Source organism: Monodelphis domestica, chromosome 1 (assembly GCF_027887165.1).
Source record: "Monodelphis domestica isolate mMonDom1 chromosome 1, mMonDom1.pri, whole genome shotgun sequence".
Taxonomy (NCBI): Eukaryota; Metazoa; Chordata; class Mammalia; order Didelphimorphia; family Didelphidae; genus Monodelphis; species Monodelphis domestica.
Genome location: NC_077227.1, coordinates 226,855,373 through 226,873,793, shown reverse-complemented (window position 1 = coordinate 226,873,793; position 18,421 = coordinate 226,855,373). Strand labels below are relative to the sequence as shown.

Genomic DNA, 18,421 nt, shown 5'->3' with positions numbered 1-18,421 from the left:
GGCAAGTCACCAACTTTCTGGTCTTTCAATTCCTTGTCTATAAATTGTAATTTCCATCAGGGTAGGAACTATGTCATGCATTTTTTACATCTCCTTAAATTTCCCAAAATTCTTATCATAGGATATACAAGAGGAAGAATGCATCCAATAAATATTAGTTGAAATGAGTAAAAATAGGAGATAAAATTAGAGGATCTCTTGGGTTTCTCCTCACTCTTAAAATTCTCTGTTCTAATATTATATGTTATTAGGTCCATAGCAGTTTTAACATTCTATGGCCTACATATGGGTTCATTCTAGTTTTAACATTTTATATTCTAATATCCCTTCCAGCTCTCATATTCTGTCATAACATTCTGTCTTCTATGATCTCTTCCACTTCAAACATTTTACATTCTATAAACTATGATCTATCAGATGTGATAATTATTAATAATAATAATAACTAGAATTTATGTAGCACTTTAAGGTTTGCAATGTGCTTTACAAATATTATCTCATTTTTGTCATTACAACCCCCTCAGGAAGTAGGTGTTATTATTATCCCCCTTTTGCAGTTCAGGAAATTGAAACAAACAAAGGTTAAGTGACTTGCACAGGGTCACACAGCTAATAATTACATGAAGCCATATTTGAATTCAGCTCCAGGTCCAGAGCTCTATGGACTGTGCCACCTAGCTGAAATGTTTTGTTTCCTATCCTTTCCCCAATCATATTTATATTTCATTTATTCTAAAAAGATAGAGATCAATGAAAGTTATTCCCTTTCACTACAAACAGTAACTAAGCTACTACTTCTAGAAATTAATTAGGAAAGATTGATTTCCTGAACATGAAATTTGAAGCAAATTCACCAGTTTCATTTGTAATTTTTTTTAATGATGTGTCTCACTAAGCTATATTCTCTCTGCCTGGTACATTCTTCACTCTACTCCCACCACCACCATCTTCAGCTCTGTCTGCCTGTTTCTACCTATCCTTCAGAATCTAGATCAGAAGCCTCTTCCATAAATCCTTCTTTTATCCTCTAACAGATCAAAGTGATTTCTCTCGCACCAATTCTCTAATAACACTTGTTACCCTTTCTTTTACATTTATCACCTTCTGATTTGTCCTATGGTTATCTGTTTATGAGTTATCATCTTCCTTGTTAGAACCAAAGCTCTAAGAAGGCAATGAATAGAAAAATAAGAAATACAAATATTTTCCAAAATGTTGGTGGATTAATCTCCCAACCACCTTTGGCCAAATACTAGAAAGTATTATTTAATACCTATTGAAGGAGAAATGGATAGTAATAACACTTTTTAAAGACAAGGTAAAGTGGGTGGTCTCTACCATTATAACAACTAGTTGCTGTTCTTGGGTAAGAGATCATGCATAAATCATGTATAAAACAACTTTTCACAATTATAAAATTATTTGGTCATTTCCCCTTGTCTCCTGCCCTTGAACAGGTTCTTTATTTCAATAAATACTGCCAGTTACATTCCAAATACTCCCCTTTTCTCCTTTGAATGCTCCCCTTTTTTCTCTATTCTTCTGTATCTCTCATAAAATGCATTATTCAACTAGCTTGGGTTTCAGAATTCTGCTAATGGGCTGGGCTGTATAACTCTAAAAAGTTATGGAATGTCATCAATGCCAAATCTATATGGCAGAAAGGTGAATCTTCCTTAGAGTTTCCCCTTCCTTTTATTCACTTCTTTAGCGTGCTAATAAATCTCTGTTTTCAGTTTGACCTCCTATCTTTGACTCCAAGTCATTAGACCCCTGATGACTGATAGGATTCTTCAAAGAAGTCAAGAGAGCACCTACCATCCAATGCTGCCTTTGAACACATAGGTGTTTAATAACTGTTTTTTAAATGAATTAATGTTTTCAAGTCTCTAAAGAAGTTATCAAGTAATGCTGAATATTAGAGTTGTTGGAGTTTGATTCTTATCCCCTTCCTAGAGTCTATGCTCAAAGAAGACTAGGACTATGTGTAATCTAGATTTTGTTTCTCCCTTTAGCACCTACAATGCTCTGAACAAAATAAGTGCTAAATAATTTTTTTTTAATATTAAGTGAATGAACCAAATAAACTTCAATTCTGAGCACCTGGATCCAAATATTAGAGAGGGCCCTGGTTTATCCATTGTTCTAATGTGAAGTATTGGGCATATGTGAGTAAAAGTGACACAGGAAGGAAAGTAAAGAAAGTCTTGCACTTATGGAAGACCTAGAAATACTACCATCATTTGGACAACATTTACACTGAATTTTACCATAAAGGGTCTCCCTTTCCCAGGCTATAGCTCCTTTCTCCATGATCAACCAGCATCACTAACTTACATGAAGCCATAGTAAAGCTTGCTCCTGCACAGAAGAGGGATATCCCGTGAACCGGCAACTGATGAATCCAAACATCTCTTCCATTGAGAAAGGGAGAGGGCAAAGCTCAATGTCAAACATTTTGCTACAAAGGAAAAGAATGGAAATCAATAAGTATCAGGAACATATTTTCAGATGCATTTCCAACTATTCCATACTTTGTGGAGTCAAATTGCATACACTCCCCTCCCCACTCCAACCATCTGTGTTCTATATGATTCAATCATGCCTTCCCCCGTATACCCATACAAAGTCAGGCCATCTGGGTTTAAATTTCAACCTGAAACATAGGTGTGTAACCAGTATCATGTCACAATTTCTCTAAGACTCAGTTTCCTCATTTCTATAATGGGTATGATAATATCCTTTGTACCAGCCTCACAGGATTATTTTGATGCATAAGGTATATAAAAAACACTTTGCAAACTTTAAAACATTATATAAATGTGAATTACTATTTTTGTACAAGGACCCAAAAGATCTAGGACCTAGCTTTAGTCTCACAATTTCTAGATGTGTCACTTCATTTATCTGGGTCTTGGTTTCCTCATTAATAAAATTAGAGAACTGAACTGGATGATCTCTAAGATCGCTCCTAGCTCTAACTCAAATTCAAATCCCCATCAACTCTCACTTGAACCATTCTAGTAAATACCTATAGATTCTTTTTTGTCAGGATCACCTTTTCCAATATATCTTCCAAAAATATCCCAAAATAATCTTCATAAGGCACAGATTCAACCATGTTACTTCCCTGTTAAAATGCCCTTCATGACTCCCTATTTCAAGATAAATTACAAACTCTTAAATCCAGTATTTAAAATTCTCTATAATAAGGTTCTGACCTATCTCTTCAAATTTATTTTCCTACTGCTCCCCTTTGCATTCAGTCACACTGCTTCCCAAATTCTACACTACATTGCCTAACTTCATGCATTGGTGTTTATTGTCTAAAGTATATTCCTTTATTATGTCCACCTTTCAAAATCCATATCATTTTTCAGATTTTTCTTTCACTTTCAACTCAAGTGCTATATCCTTCCTGAAGCTTTCCTCATCCTCCCATCTTTCTAGTGCTTTCTTCTTCTTCAAATTACATCATATTATACATTTGAGTATAAATTGTATCCATCCAATCCATCAAGTTCCTTGATGACAAGGATAGCCTCATTTCTGTCTTTGCATCAACTTATCTTAGCACAATATCTTACATATAACAAGAGCCTAAAAAATATTGATCAAACTGAATTTGCATTCTATATAGTATGTTCTAACATTACATGTTCTAACATTCTTTGTTCTAAGTTCCTTTCCAATAACTGACATTTTATGAATTTATTTACATATATTTTGAATTATTAACAAATGTATTAACAGTTATTAGTTCTTGTTTCCATTCTTATTAAGGGCTAACAAAAAGGCTTAATATCTAAGAAATTAAAACTGAAGCTACCTTCTAGCATTTAACTTCTTTCACATTGCATCTACCTCATCAAATAAAAATTAGAATTATGCTTAAAAAGCAGCTAGCATAATGGAGGATCTATTCATCATTCAACATAAACCATGTTTAAAATCACCAGATGTAGTTTCTTAAATAACACAACCATGGTACTGAAAACATTGTTCTACCTACCTTAATACTTCCCTGAATTCTTTTAGCTGGTTATCTGGGACTTCTGTTCTGATGGCTTCTAACCACTCTGGCATGATGCATTCCCACACAGGCTGACTGATCACATTGTAGGGTATCAGGCAAAGAATGCGGTTGAGACCTTCCTTTAGCTGAGTCACAGTGCTGCAGGACTTGTCCCAGTACCCACCAACCTAAGGGTATTTCCAATGCCAAAGGGAGAAAGAATATAATATACTTATGATTATCATCTGTAAGCATTTTCCCCTAAGAAGCTGAGCCCATTTCCAGGTCCAACATCTAGAGATATTCAAAGCCTAAGCCAAAAATCCTCCAAACTAGTACCTCCTCTGCAATACACTCATTCTCTGGGTTGGGCTCCAACTGTGCAGCTACTATTCCCATAAAGTTAGAGGATATTCTTTGTGTCTAGACCACTAATATTGTAGCTAATGAGTCGCCACATGTGCATTTCCCTTTTACATTTGACCAACAGACACAATTAGCTCTGAGCAATGGCAGATGGCACACCAACTACAAAACATTTCCCCCATAAATATAAGGCACACTCTGCCACAAGTTCATACAACATATATAGGGACAGTGGCTCAAACTTAGAGGACAATGGCAGTTAGGCACATGTGTAATGGATACATGTAGCCAAGGAAACTCCAGAACTATAGGTCCTCAATGTCCTTTCTCTCCTCTTAAGAGTCCTCACAATGCTCCTACCCTGGATACAATGTCTCTGCTGATCAAGTTACTCAGCACCTCCTAGGATCTGTTCCTCTAGGGAATAAAGCTATTGATTGCAGGGGCTGGCCCCTCTTGAAATCATAGGGGTCTCTCTTCTCTGAAGCCAAGGTTCGCATTCCTTAAAGCTCTTGCAGCTTATCTCAAGTGACTAAATGATTCTCTGTATCAATTTCTGTCTAAACTGTGTGTCTTTGTTCCTTCGACTAAGCCTCAAGTGATCTTAAAATGACTAGAATTTCTGAGTAGGATGTTTCTGCTGAATGAGGAGCTCTGCTGCTAAACTTTAAAGCTAAAGGCACAAAGGCATGGGGGCGGGGACACCCTCCTTGCCAAAAGGTGAAGAACTGAGGGTTCTTTTTCCAACTGCTGGCTCCTGGCTTAACTACTTCTGAGTGACTAGATTATGTCTTTAAAGGGTGACACACACAAGGTGTTCTCAATTATTGTGTGAACTTCTGATTCACCCAAGGAATTTGTTCACAGTTCACACTTCATAATAGATTATTGACAAGATTTCATTTTCACAATTAGTTTAACATCTCCTTAATAGCCCCTTTTCTGTGTTAAGTCCTGGGCTTTCAAGGGACCACTCCTTTATACTCACAATCTAGTTAAATATTTTTAGTTCCCAAAAAAGCAACTTCAGTGCATTCCAGCAAAGACCAGGGAGCACAGTTCACAAACAATCCAGAATTTAGCATTCTTCCACATGGAAAAATGTCCACCATGGAGCACTGGGCTTAGGGATTATACTCAATTCCAAATTAATGATTATGTAATTTTAATAAGCAAACATCATTTTACAAATTTCTTGTGTTGCCCCTTGTCTTGGTGCTTGCAAAGGCACTCAAGTAGAAGACAAAAAAGAAAAAGAAAGTCTGTCTTCCTGCTCAAAAGGAAGCCTATTTCACAGAAAACTTTGAAAATGTATGGTCACCTCCCCAGAAGTATTAGATCTACTGTCACTAGGCCTTCCCATAGGAAATCATACTGCTTTGTCTCTGTTCTTATATAACACAGAACTTCCGGAGGAAGAATTGGGGGCGGGGAATTTGTCCTCCTCCTCTCCCACAAAAAGGGCCTCTTTGCTCTAGACCCACATATTCAGCCTAGATTCAGTATTAGGAAATAAAACAGAGAGCACACCCAATCTCTTCATAAACTCTTGCAACACATCAGGAATCCAACTAGAATGTAAACTCAGCCCTCACTAGAATAAGTAAATTAAGGAAAATAAATTAGAAAAACCCCAAAGAAGTATGGGGCTCCCCAAAAATGGGATTAAAAACTTGGAAATGAACACTCGGGAATTTTATGCCAACAGGTTACGAATTGCAATCCATAAGGATCTAAGAGAATTTGTCTGAACTTATTTCTTGATAATAATAATAATAAACTAACATGTAATTAAATTTTAAGCATTTTATACATATACCTAGATATAATTTCATTTTAGCTTCACAATAACATTGAGAGATAGGTGCTATCATTATCCTGATTTTACAAATAAAGAAACTGAAGCTTATAGAGGTTAAATGACTTCTCTAGGGTTACGGTCTTAGTTAAGTGTCTGAGTCAGGATCTGAACTCAGGTCTTCCTAATCCCAAGTTCAGAGCTCTATCCACTGTGCCACCGAGCAATAGTTGCAATCTAAGGCAAGCAATAAAAATATGGTCAAAAGTTAGTTTTTCTTTTAAATGAATGTAAATAAGTTTCCAGTGTTCTCTAAGCAAATTGCTAATCACTTGAATTGTAGTGTTCATCCATAGTGTTCATTTAAGTTGCCATACTCATAGTACTGCACAGCAATGCAATAAATACCAGGGCATAAACATTAAACCAAGTTATATCAAAACAACTGGTCTGATATGAAAAAAAAAACACCAAAAACTGATATTCTAATGGAAGTTCAAAAGATAAGAAGAAAAACTATTCATTTTTCTCTAGTCCATCAATCAAGGAAAGTCTCAGATGGAGAATCACTTCCATTCAGTCCCCACCAAGGCATAGAAGACCCAAATACTTCCCTAATGAAGCCTACCATAGCACCCCCACTGGACTACACCCCCAGTTAAAACTCACACTTGTGGGTTGAGTCCCCAAAGTGTAGCTGCTACCTTGGAATTTAAGGACCAGGCCCTTAACACTATGGATCATCAGCTTCCACCAGTGTGTTTTTCCTTAATGATCAGCCAGTAGAAACAACTAGCTCTTGATAAAAGCATTGACTAAGACTGTAGAGTAATTACAGGAACTACCAAACATTTCCCCCATAAATCAGTGGCACATTCTACCACACAGAGAAAAATGGGCATAAACTCAAGAGTAGTGAGGCATACATATAGAGAACACATGTAGCCAAGGCAAATCAACTCTAAAACCACAGGAACCTGATGTCCTTTCTCTCCCTCTGAAATTCTCAAAAATGCTCAGCTGAGCTCCCAGGAATTTCTCTTTTATGTAGCTCAGCTATCAACTGCCTCTCTTTTGAATTCACAGAGTTCACCTCCTTGAAGCTGCTTCTATCCTCATATGACTGCCCCTCTCTGTATTTGTTTCTGTCTGAAGTATGTCTGCTCCATCAGTTGGTCCTTGAACTCTCTCAAACTGACTCTCAAAATACTAGATGAGGTGTCTCCTCTGGGCAAATTGTTCAGCTGCTAGATGCCATGGTCAACAGCCAGAGGGAGGAGGAGAAAAAATTCCCTTTGAGGAAGGCAGGATATTTTAGTTTAAAATTAATAAATGATTGTTTAGCCAATAGAATTAATTGACCATTTTGAAATTATTTAGATATCATGGCTAAAAACTGAATGTTGAGTAGCTGTTTATTGCATGTAGCAGGAAGAAAAGTTATGAATTTAAGATTCACTTTTAACTCTCGAAACTAGGCTTACAAGTGATTATTTAGTGTCATGTAGACTGAATCCCTGTACTAGACCCTCCTCTCCGAAAAGAAGTGAAGAATCGGGGATTCTACTTCAACTGGTGCTCCTACCTAAACAGCCTCTGATTTGATTTTGTCTTTTAAGAGTCACATGAGTCTGTTCCCAATTACTGTTTGTCCAATGACACTGTCCCCTTCTGATTCACTCAAGGGACTTGTTCACACCTAGCCTGTCCTTTTTAATAGTTCCTTTTTTGTGATAAGGTCCCAGGAAAGATTTCTAAGTATTATCCAACTTCAAGATCTAGTTAAGCTGTAAAAAGGAAAATGTAACTTACATTAATAGCTATGTGAACAGGCAGAAGCATAACAGCATTTGAGGTTCTTAATTATATCTCATTTTCTTTAGCCAATTTAGGTTTGGAAAGCATTTTTCTCTCAAAAGCCCTATGAATTAAACAACACAAAATTTATTTCCCTCATTTTATAGATGAGAAATTGGATTTTTATATAAGTTAAACGACTTTCCAAAGGTCACACAGCTAACAATCACAACAAATAATTTAAGCATCTACAACATGCAAGACACCTTATTAGACAATGGGAATATTAAGAAAAAATTATTTCCTTCAAAGTTTATAGGCTTGTTAGCATAAATATAAGAGTAAGAAAATGAACTTGGATACATTGCTCTTTAAACTACACAATGCTCTCCATTGTTCCATCTCTATTTTGATATAAAGAATAGGCAATGGAAACAGCACTGGAGTGGAAGCTCAGGAGAGATGAGTTTTATTCCTAGCTCTGTCACTAGCCAACTATATAGTACTGGGCAAATTATTTCCCCTCTCTGGATCTCAGTTTCTATATCTGTAAAGTCAGATAACTGAATCAAATTCCTCTAAGTTTCCCTTAATATTCTGTGAATCTACTTTCTCATGTAATCAGTCAACATTTATTGAGCATCTACTATGTGCCAGGTACTGTACTACACACTGGAATTCTCACATAAATACATAAATATAATCCCTAAAGATTTTAGACATGCCAGGAAGAGCATATTATTATATTTGTATAACCTATCTTCATATAAACATTTACTTATAACCCTTCATATGGGAAACGTTATTAGTGGTATAGCTGAGCATATATAGATTTTTAGAAATTGAAGCTTTCTCTACTTGAAGCATGCAAAGAAATAGTTGGTGTTTTCTACATGGTCTCACAAAATTGGCAGGGCTATCAAATTATGGTATTTGAATGTAATGGAATATCATTAGACAATGAATATGAAGAATTAGAGACAGTGGTATAGAATGAAGTAAAGCAGAAATATACAAACATATACACATTGACTACAAAACAAATGAAAAGAAAAAATTCATCATTGTATAATCATAATGAGCAAGTTTATTCCAGAAGAAGAGTTGAGAAAAGAAATTAGAGAAAAGAAATTAGGAGATTTTATTTCCTTTGCAAATATAGGAGACTACAAGTGTTAGATATTGTATATGCTATTGGGCTCAAATGATTAACTTATTAATTTTATTAAACTGCTTTTCTTCTTTTTTTATTCTTTGAGACAAGGGAAGGTTTTTAGGGTAGAAGGGAAAGGAGGATATTTCTGAATGAAAATAATATTAAACAAAAGATAAGAAAGATTTTTAACAAAATCTTAAAATGTGGAGTTTTTTCTAGTACTACTTTAAGTTTGGTTCAGTTAATGGGTATAAAAAATGATCCATATAGAGTACTTTAAGCTAAAGACTAGACAATGCCTGGCAGAAAAAAAGAGAACTGACAAGCTGAGGAGTCAAGATTAAGTTTATTCCTTTATTTTTCACTTAAATAAGGTTCTATGCTTTCATTATAAGTACCAGCACAGAAAGTATTGGCTGACCCTCAGTCCTTGATGTGAATTAAAAGATTAAAAAATATAAAATATTTAACATTTACTTTTAGGGCTCTGAGGAAGACTTAATACTTTAATTCAAAATTAACAAGTATTGCTGCCCACCAGATGGGAAATGGCTGAACAAGTTGTGGTATATGATTGTGATGGAATACCATTGTGCTATAAGAAATGATGAGCAGGATGCATTCAGAAAAACCCATAAAGACTTATAAGAACTGATGCAAAATGAAGTGAACAGGACAAGGAGAATATTGCACATGGTAACAGTAACGTCGAACAATGATCTGTGAATGACAGCTATTCTCAGCAATACAAAGATCTAAAACAGTTCTGAAAGGAAAGAACTAACAGTCTTAAAGCAGATTGAAGTATACTATTTTTTTCTTTTTCCCATGGTTTTTCTTCTTTGTTTTCTTTCACCATACAACATGGAAATGTTTTTCATGACTGCACATGTATAATATATATCAAATGATCTGAATTCTCAACAGGGAGGAGAGGAGGATTTGGAACTAAAAAAAATTTTTAAACAAATGATAAAAACTGTTTTGATATTTAAGTGAGAAAATAATAAGTCTGTACACTGGAAGTAAACTGAATTAATTGGCTATGATGACTTTTGGGGGGATATCATGGCTAAATACAGAATGTTAAATGTTTATTGCCTGTGGCAGTTAGAAAAAAAATTTGAATTTGTTCAAATTAGGATTCACCTTTTTTCTCTAAGGTGAAATGAGACATCAAAATTATTATTTGTATGAAATAGATTAAATGCCTAGATTTTCAGTGAAGTGATAGAAATTTAAAGCATCTTTTACATATGGTCACAGATTAGCGAAGCTCACAATAATGATAGTAGTGTTTTTTACACATTTCTTTGAGAAACTGGGATGAAATTATAGCCTAGGTTCTTTTTGGCCATCTACCCACTTCCAGCAGATCTTTCTGGGGCAGAACACACCAAACTTTCATCAGGGAAGCTTTCCAGAAGGAACAATAAATAAAAAAGCATATGAGTATGGTTCATTTTTCAGAAATACTAAGAGATTTCAGTTATATTAAATTTCAGCTTTTATATAGATAGCATTTAATAATGAAACTAGAATGATAAAGAAAAGACAAAAATATAAAATATCTGTAAAGATTTACAAATTAAGCACTTTCTCCATCACTGATAGTGGAATCACTATATTTGTACTCTAACATCAGTCTCCATTGCATGAGTGAATAGAAATATCACTAAAGAAAAAAGCATGAGAAGTACAGCTAGACAAAATTATATACACACACAGAAGAGGTCCATGCAAGAGGTGGCATCAATTGGGAAGCATTGGGGTACAATCTCAAAATAAATAAAAGAAGTAAAGACATCAAACATGTGGATAAAAAATCTCAGTCCTTATTATTACCCCCCAAATAAAAGTTGACAAAGAGACTATGAATAACTAATGACCCATGTGCTCACTTTCTCATCTCTTTAAAATTTTTTGAGAATAATCTACAAACACATTGAGGAAAGGAAAAGGCATACATTAGCAAGCAATATTTTATAGTAGTCATTATCTTTACACTTTTACAAACTGACTGAAAAATATATGCCATTTCTGCTTTTTGTTTGACTACCAAAAATGTATTTAATTCCATGGAGCAAAATAGCATTTTAAAAGCTGTCATCTTTTCAAACACCTTAGGGACTTAAATAAGGTTTCAGGAAAAAATGTCAGATAACCTGTTAATACATAGGCAATATGCCTTTATTAAGGAACATTTTAACTCATACAAAAGAAACCTAAAGGTTTGAAGGAAGACACCAAGAAACAAAAGCATAAAACTAAACAAGAGCAAGGGAAGAGGTTTTGATGGCAAAGGATGACAAAAGATCTCAGAGACACCAGAAAGGAAAGTATACAATTAGAAATAAGTCACTAGGTGCTACTGTTGTCTCTTTCATACTATGTTCTTTAGGCTAAGATTTGTAAAAAGGATAGAGGCCAGCAAGTCTTTCAGAGGGTCAGCACTCAGCTTTGAAATAGATTCCATCAAACTGATAGACCAGTCAAGGTAGGCAAGTTCTCTCACAGATCTGCTTGGTTAGTTAGTTTCCTATCTTTGATGTCACAGGCATGAAAAAACTAGGATTTTGCCAGAGAAGCCTGGGATATACAAGGAAGAAGCAAAGAAGTTTCCAGAATGGAATATGGAAGTTTCCCGAGAAGGACAGGGTGAAAGTATTAGGTAAGAAATGGGGGCAGGATAAGAACTGCCTTATGAAACCTGAAAGAAACTCAAAAATCCAATTGATTTATTATCAATATCATAGACTGTCCTCTAAAATGTCTCTTCTCTTCTATACATATTTTTAATTGTATGAGATACTTTGAAAAATATAAGAGGTAATTATGTTTAATCTCAAAACAGAAAGGCAAGCATATCTTGCCAAAGGAATTTACCACTTACATGGAGTATATCCAGCAGACAGTTAAAATAAAAGAGAGATTTTTCTATAGATGGTGAATCAAATTTTTTAGATTGGTTTGCTTAAGCCAAAAGGAAAATTTTCAAAATATGCTCTGGATCTTTGGGCTATGAGAGTCTCTAATCAAAAGGTACAACAGTTAATGCACTGAGTCTTTTTTTTAAAAACCTTACCTTCCATCTTAGAAGCAAGGGCTAGACAACTGGAGGTTTGAGTGACTTGTCCAAGGTTACACTCATACAGCAGGGAGGTGTCAGAGGCTAGGACCTCCCAATCTCTAGGCCTGGCTCTCAATTCACTGAACCTCATAGCTGCTCCCTAATGTAGTGAGTCTTGAAAACAAAATAGGAGCTTAATTCCTTTTGCTTCATACAGATGGTATATGTTCTGTTTTATTATTAAAGTGCCTTCTTTTACCCTACTTTTCAGTCTATAAGTTGCCTTAAATACTTTCAAAAGTGAGATGTAAATATTTAAATTTTCAATGGATCTTTGATCTCCAAGACTTTGGTTTTCCCTTCTCACCAACACAAATTACAAATTATTTACATGTTCTGATCCTATGTGATTCCTGCTCAAGTCATCCCACAAATCCCCTCTGAGGAATCTCTCCAATACCCAATGGAAGCTATCCTCTATTTCTTTCAATATTTCTTGGATACTGACAACACTCAAGCTGTCCATCCCTCACACTCACTACATACATGACTTCCTTTTCTAGTCATATACATCTTTGCTGATACCTCTTGCACATAATCTTTGTTGGTGATACACTGCAGTTCATTTACCAGTGCCATGTATTTTTCCAATTGCCTTTAGGCCCATCTACAGTTTTGAGTCTTCTGAGATGACAGTGTTTCATGATTTATAGCCACATAACCTCATCAGAATACTGATACTAAAATATTGGCTTTTACAGGATAAAGTAGCTTGAGATTTCACAAATGTGATCCATATCACTCTCCTCCTATCCAGGTCTGGGGTCAGCACTGTTCATCAATAGCAGCTCTCCTAACACTAATTTATTAATTCAATCTGTTTCCCATCCAATCACACATTCTAATAGGGGTGATGTATTCTTCAGCCACTTAGTTATTCCTTTTGAGATGACAGATCTTTTCTTCAGTAGCTCCAGGTATCAAGTTTTATAGCATTCTGAGGCTACAAGTAATCCATATTATTTTTCTTTCCATCAACAACAGAAAATTAAAATATCTTTTTAAAAAGGGAAGGAAGAACTGGAGTAGGGCTAAGTTAACTTAGATTCAATTTAAGAAAAAAAATAAAATAAGGGCTGAGAGAAAAGAAGAGTAATAGTTGATTGGTAGCTTATACGGGGGCTATGAGGTAAGTTCAGAAGGTAGTAGGTAATTAATGACACGGGAGAAACTTGCTAGCTAAAAAAAGAAAGGACAGGAAGTCGTAAGGATTGTGGAGAGGAGAACAAATTACATTTATTGGGGAGACGGGATAGGATCTCACTGAAAAGAAATTTTAAGAGGAGAGGTTCTTGGTACATATAATGGAATGTACCTAGTCATATGAGGGATCATGGGTTATAAACTTAGAGAGTTGTCAAGATCCTAGACCTAGAGCTTGAAGGTCTCTTGGGGGTCACCTAGTCTAATACTCTCATTTTTGCAGCTGAGGAAACTGAGGCCCTGAAAGGTTAACTGACTTGCCCAAAGATGCTGTGGTAAGAAGTACTTGCTGTGAAGGAGATAAATGGGATTGTATCAACTGAATCAGAAATCTGAAATGTAGAGCAGATTGTGAACATAAGAAACTACTACTTGACCAGTAGAGCCAGGGCAGAGGTCATCAGAAAGGAGGCATTTTGGTGGTGAAAATAGTAAAAGATACAAACAGGCTAAAGGAGCATTTTTATTTAATAATAATAATAATAATAATAAGCTATTTGAGTCAGAACTTTTAAAAAATCTCAACATACTAAATTGATTAATGAAATTTAACATGCTAACTAATTAAATGATTGACTACAAGTTTAATATGAGTAAACATTTTGATACAGCTGCAAAAAGAAGTGAAAAAAAAACTTTGGCTGCATAAGAAAGGCATTATTATAGAGGAAGGACAAAGGTGGTAATTTAACTGCACTCTGCCCCAGTTAGACTACATCTGGAGTACTTTGTTCCATAATAAAAGGACATTAAGAAACTAGAGGGAGTCCAGAGCAGACCAACCAGGACAGTGATGAACATAACATATACAGATCATTTTGGAAGAAATGGAGATTGTCCCAGAGATAAATTAGGAGGACATATGCAGACTATTTTGAAATGTTACATGGGAGAGGGATTTGACTCATTCTGCTTGGCCTGAAAGAGCAGAACTAGAAGCAGTAGACAGTTCCCATGTACTCAGTAGTTTTGCCCCACCCCATCCCCTATTCTGGTCTAGATGACAACTGAGGACCCTTTTGCCTCTAATCTTTTCTGACCCTCTTCAGTTTGGGGAACCAAATTTTCAAAAGATATTGGCAAGCATATCCAGAACAGGGAGAGCAAAATTGTGAAGGGCTAAAATCACATTATATAATAAAGGTTTAAGAGTTGGTGATGTTTACCCTAGAAAAGACAAAGCTTATGAAGGACATGACTATAGTTTTCATGTATTCAGAAGGTTTTTATGTGGAAGAAGGATTAAATTTATTTTTCTTAACCCAAAGAGAATTATGATCACTTGGTAGAAATTAGGAGAAGGCAGATTCTGAAATAACTTTCTACAAGAACTGTTGGAACAACTTAATCTATAAAACTGTAATTTCCCAATCACAGGAAATCTTCAAATGAATGCTTGACAATAAATAGGGTAGAGATATAATCAAGTATTTATGCTTCAAGTTGGATTCGTTGACTTCTGAAGTTACTTTTAACTTTAGGATTATTTGAATTTTAGAAAAATCCCTAGAAAATTTGATTTCTAGGGAAAATACCTTGTCTTTATTTCATGGATTTTAGCTAAATCCTGATCTTGGTAGTTTCTACCTCTCTAGTCTGGTCATAAACAGATTATATAGAAAACTGTGGACCTACCTAAAGATCAAAGTCTTTTGTCCCCAATGGTATGCAAAAATGGATATCGACCTTTTATGGGTATCTACCTACTCTGCTCTTTATTTGAAGTCCTAAAGTTTGTAAGGTGTAAAGAAGTAGAACTGCAACAGAAATCCTAATGGCAAGCTTTAAGAGAAGAAGCATGTCAGTAGTCTCTAACTATACCTTATCCTTTAGTCTGTGGAAACTGGTAATACCAGCATTTCATATCCATGCAATTGCAGAGGAGGTGATGGGTTGGCAGTGTCTGGCTTTGAATTCCTTGAAATTCACCTACTTTCCCAAACCAACATTTCAAATCTCCAAACCTACCCATATGTCCCTGACTCAATAGCATCCTGAAAAAGCTTGAGTTTGAGTACTAACAACTGAGGGATGTTTCTATTTTTATAAGAAACTACCAATAAATTTAATCCCTGACTAGCTTGAGCAGTTTTATGAATTTTCTTACACTTTCCCCTTCCTTCTCATGCAGAAAAATATGTTTTCACATAATATCAGTGTACACCACTGCAAATGTCATTACCAAACTTGTGGCACAGAGAAGAGAATAGCTGGATAGTCAGAAAGACCTGGTACAAATTCTACTTCCAACATTTACTACTTGGGTAACATGAGGAAATAATTTTAACTACTCTGAATCTCAGTTTCCTCATCTGTACAGTGGGGTTACAAATATCTTTAGTACCAACCTTACAGACTTCATGTAATGCTCAGATAAGATACTATACTATTAAATTCTTTGCAAACCTTTAAGCACTATGTAAGTTGTAATTATTATTATTACCTGGCATAAAAATAATCAAAGAGGGGTCTATCTAATGGAAAAGTTAATGGTATAGTTTTGGTCTTGAACCACAGTCTCTTTTCATATCCAATGCAAGTTATGGATTTCTCTTCTTACCCTGGCAAATTCCATTGGTTTGGGAAGCAGGCACATGACCATGACATCAAAGCGAACATCACACACGGTCTTCAACCACTTGGTGACAAACTGAGGTTTCAGCTTTTCCACTAAGCTTCCGACTTCATCATCCATCATGTAAGCTGTGGAGTGGAACCACTGAAAGACCATGCTAACCAGTCTGGCTAAGCTTTCAGTAGGTGTATTCTCACTAGGGGTACAAAGACTCACCTGCAAAACATCAAACATGAACCCAAAGTCAGATACAATCAATCAACACATACTATTACATTTAAATTCAAGAGGGTAAATATATGTCTCTGATGACACTTAGAATAGGCAATTCCAAAAGAATAATAATAATAATTCACATTTATATAGTGCTTTAAGGTTTACAAAGTACTTTTCTCAATGTGATTTTGTCATTTAAAAAATTATTTTGTATTATGTGAGGGCATTGTCAAAAATCCCAACCAAGACTCCTTTAATAACTCCTACCCTCATCCCAAGAACATTGAAAAAGATCCCATTCCTAATTCTTATAAGAGTCTCCCAGCCCCAAGCTCTTCCTAAAGACTTTCCATATCCCATCCAGACTTCCAAGGAAAAGCGTTCTTAACCTTTTTGTATCACAAACTCCTTTGACAATCTAGTGAAAACCATTGGACCTCAACTCAGAATAATGTCTTTAAATGCCTAAAATAAAATACATAGGATCATAAAAGAATCAATAATAATTAAAACACATTTACTGAAATATTTTCCTTTTCAAGTTCATGGATATTATGACATGTATACCTAGGACCCCCCTCCCCCCGATGGATCTGTGGACTCTAGGTTAAGAATTCCTGCTTTGAAGCCTAGTCAGATTTCCCCTTCCCAAAAAAATAGGGCTATTTCTAAAAATTCTGAGTTATCCATCAAAAAGGAATACCTAACAGAACAAGTACAAGAGTAATCACTTTAATGAAACCCTATTAACTAACTTACTAACCCTTCTAGAAATGACACATCATTGTTTCTGAGACTTGTTATATCCTTCTTTATGCTATAAGCCTTCTTTCAAGGCACTGAGTTGATTAGACTGCACTTATATGGATAGTCTTGGTCTACATCCAACAAAACAAGGTATATGCCAAATTATAGGATCTACCTTCAATTTCATAGAGATGAAATTCTTGGGACATAATGCCATAACTGGTTCAAATATTTTTTAAACTCTTACCTTCAATCTTAAAATGTGTGTATATTGGTTCCAAGGCATAAGAGTGGTAAGGACTAGGTAATGAGGGTTTAAGTGACTTGCCCAGGGTCACACAGATAGGAAGTACCTGAGGTCAAATTTGAACCCAGGACCTCCCATCTCTAGGCCTGGTTCTGAATCCCCTGAGACACCACCTGCCCCAATATTGGTTTGAATGCAATACTTTTTCTCCAAATCTGACTTATATAAAACCATAATATATCTTATAATTGCTGTGATATTTCATTGTATATCCACATATTTTCCGTTTTAAATAAATTATATTTATGAAAACAAGGATAGGGTTAAAAGAGGAGTGGGGGATAGGAGGAGCAAACAAATTATATGTATTAAAACACAAAATTTTCTCTCTTTGAGGCATCCAAAGGATATTTTTACAATGTCAATGGTATGGTATTCTCAGCTAGCTAACCCCCCAAAGGCCTAAGGATAGCCAGTGATACCTGGGGGCTACGGCAATTTATTAGTTTTTGCCACACTTTTCCACCCTGACTGTAGAACTAATCAAATTTCTTCAGAAGAACCAGACCTTCCCATAGCCACCTAATGTCCATCAGGCTTTTGAAGGTCTGAAGCAATGCTTTTACTTTTGCTCCAAACTTGGTTCTACACAGCACTTCAGTGACACTTCCCAATAAAGCTAGAAGTTTCAAAAAATCACAATGGTTGTATTAGTACAGCCCAGCTCAGGAACAACACTATTCTAGACTTGAGCTTACAACACTTCCCACAAGCTCCAAAGAACAATGCATTAAAGATCATCATTTTAAACTTGGCAGTATGTATCCAAAGGGGGAGGGGGGAGCTATTCTAGCACAATATCTTACCACTGAAATTTGGAGCATCTCCAAATAGTTTGTTAGTTCAGCCAATGCCAGCACTATATTGGCTGATTTCCTTTTAAGGAGGTGTGGAGGTTAGTTCCTGAGACAATTATTGATTTGTCTTGCTTGCTAGTTAAGTCATAAAAGGACCAGGTTCCTGGAAATGGGTGTCGGGTTTTAGGGGAATTGTCATTGCCTTATAAGAGCATCTTTCAGACTTAACTAAATTAAGTTAGCATCTTTCTGACTTAATTAACGTTGTTAATTGCCATTGAGAATATGGAATTAAAAAGGAGTAGCCATTTTAT

At 35.5% G+C, this 18,421-nt stretch overlaps 1 protein-coding gene across 28 annotated transcripts in view; it reads right to left on the bottom strand.

The window, feature by feature from the left end:
• UNC79 (unc-79 homolog, NALCN channel complex subunit) overlaps positions 1-18,421 on the bottom strand; it is a 338,162-nt gene that overhangs the window by 195,449 nt on the left and 124,292 nt on the right. For all 28 annotated transcript variants that reach the window (XM_056810500.1, XM_056810495.1, XM_056810498.1 and 25 more), the window contains 3 exons: positions 16,026-16,256; positions 4,013-4,203; positions 2,338-2,461 (listed from right to left, as the gene is read on the bottom strand). In XM_056810500.1, the coding sequence (XP_056666478.1) occupies positions 2,338-2,461; positions 4,013-4,203; positions 16,026-16,256 (546 nt within the window). The remainder of the gene's footprint in view (positions 1-2,337; positions 2,462-4,012; positions 4,204-16,025; positions 16,257-18,421) is intronic.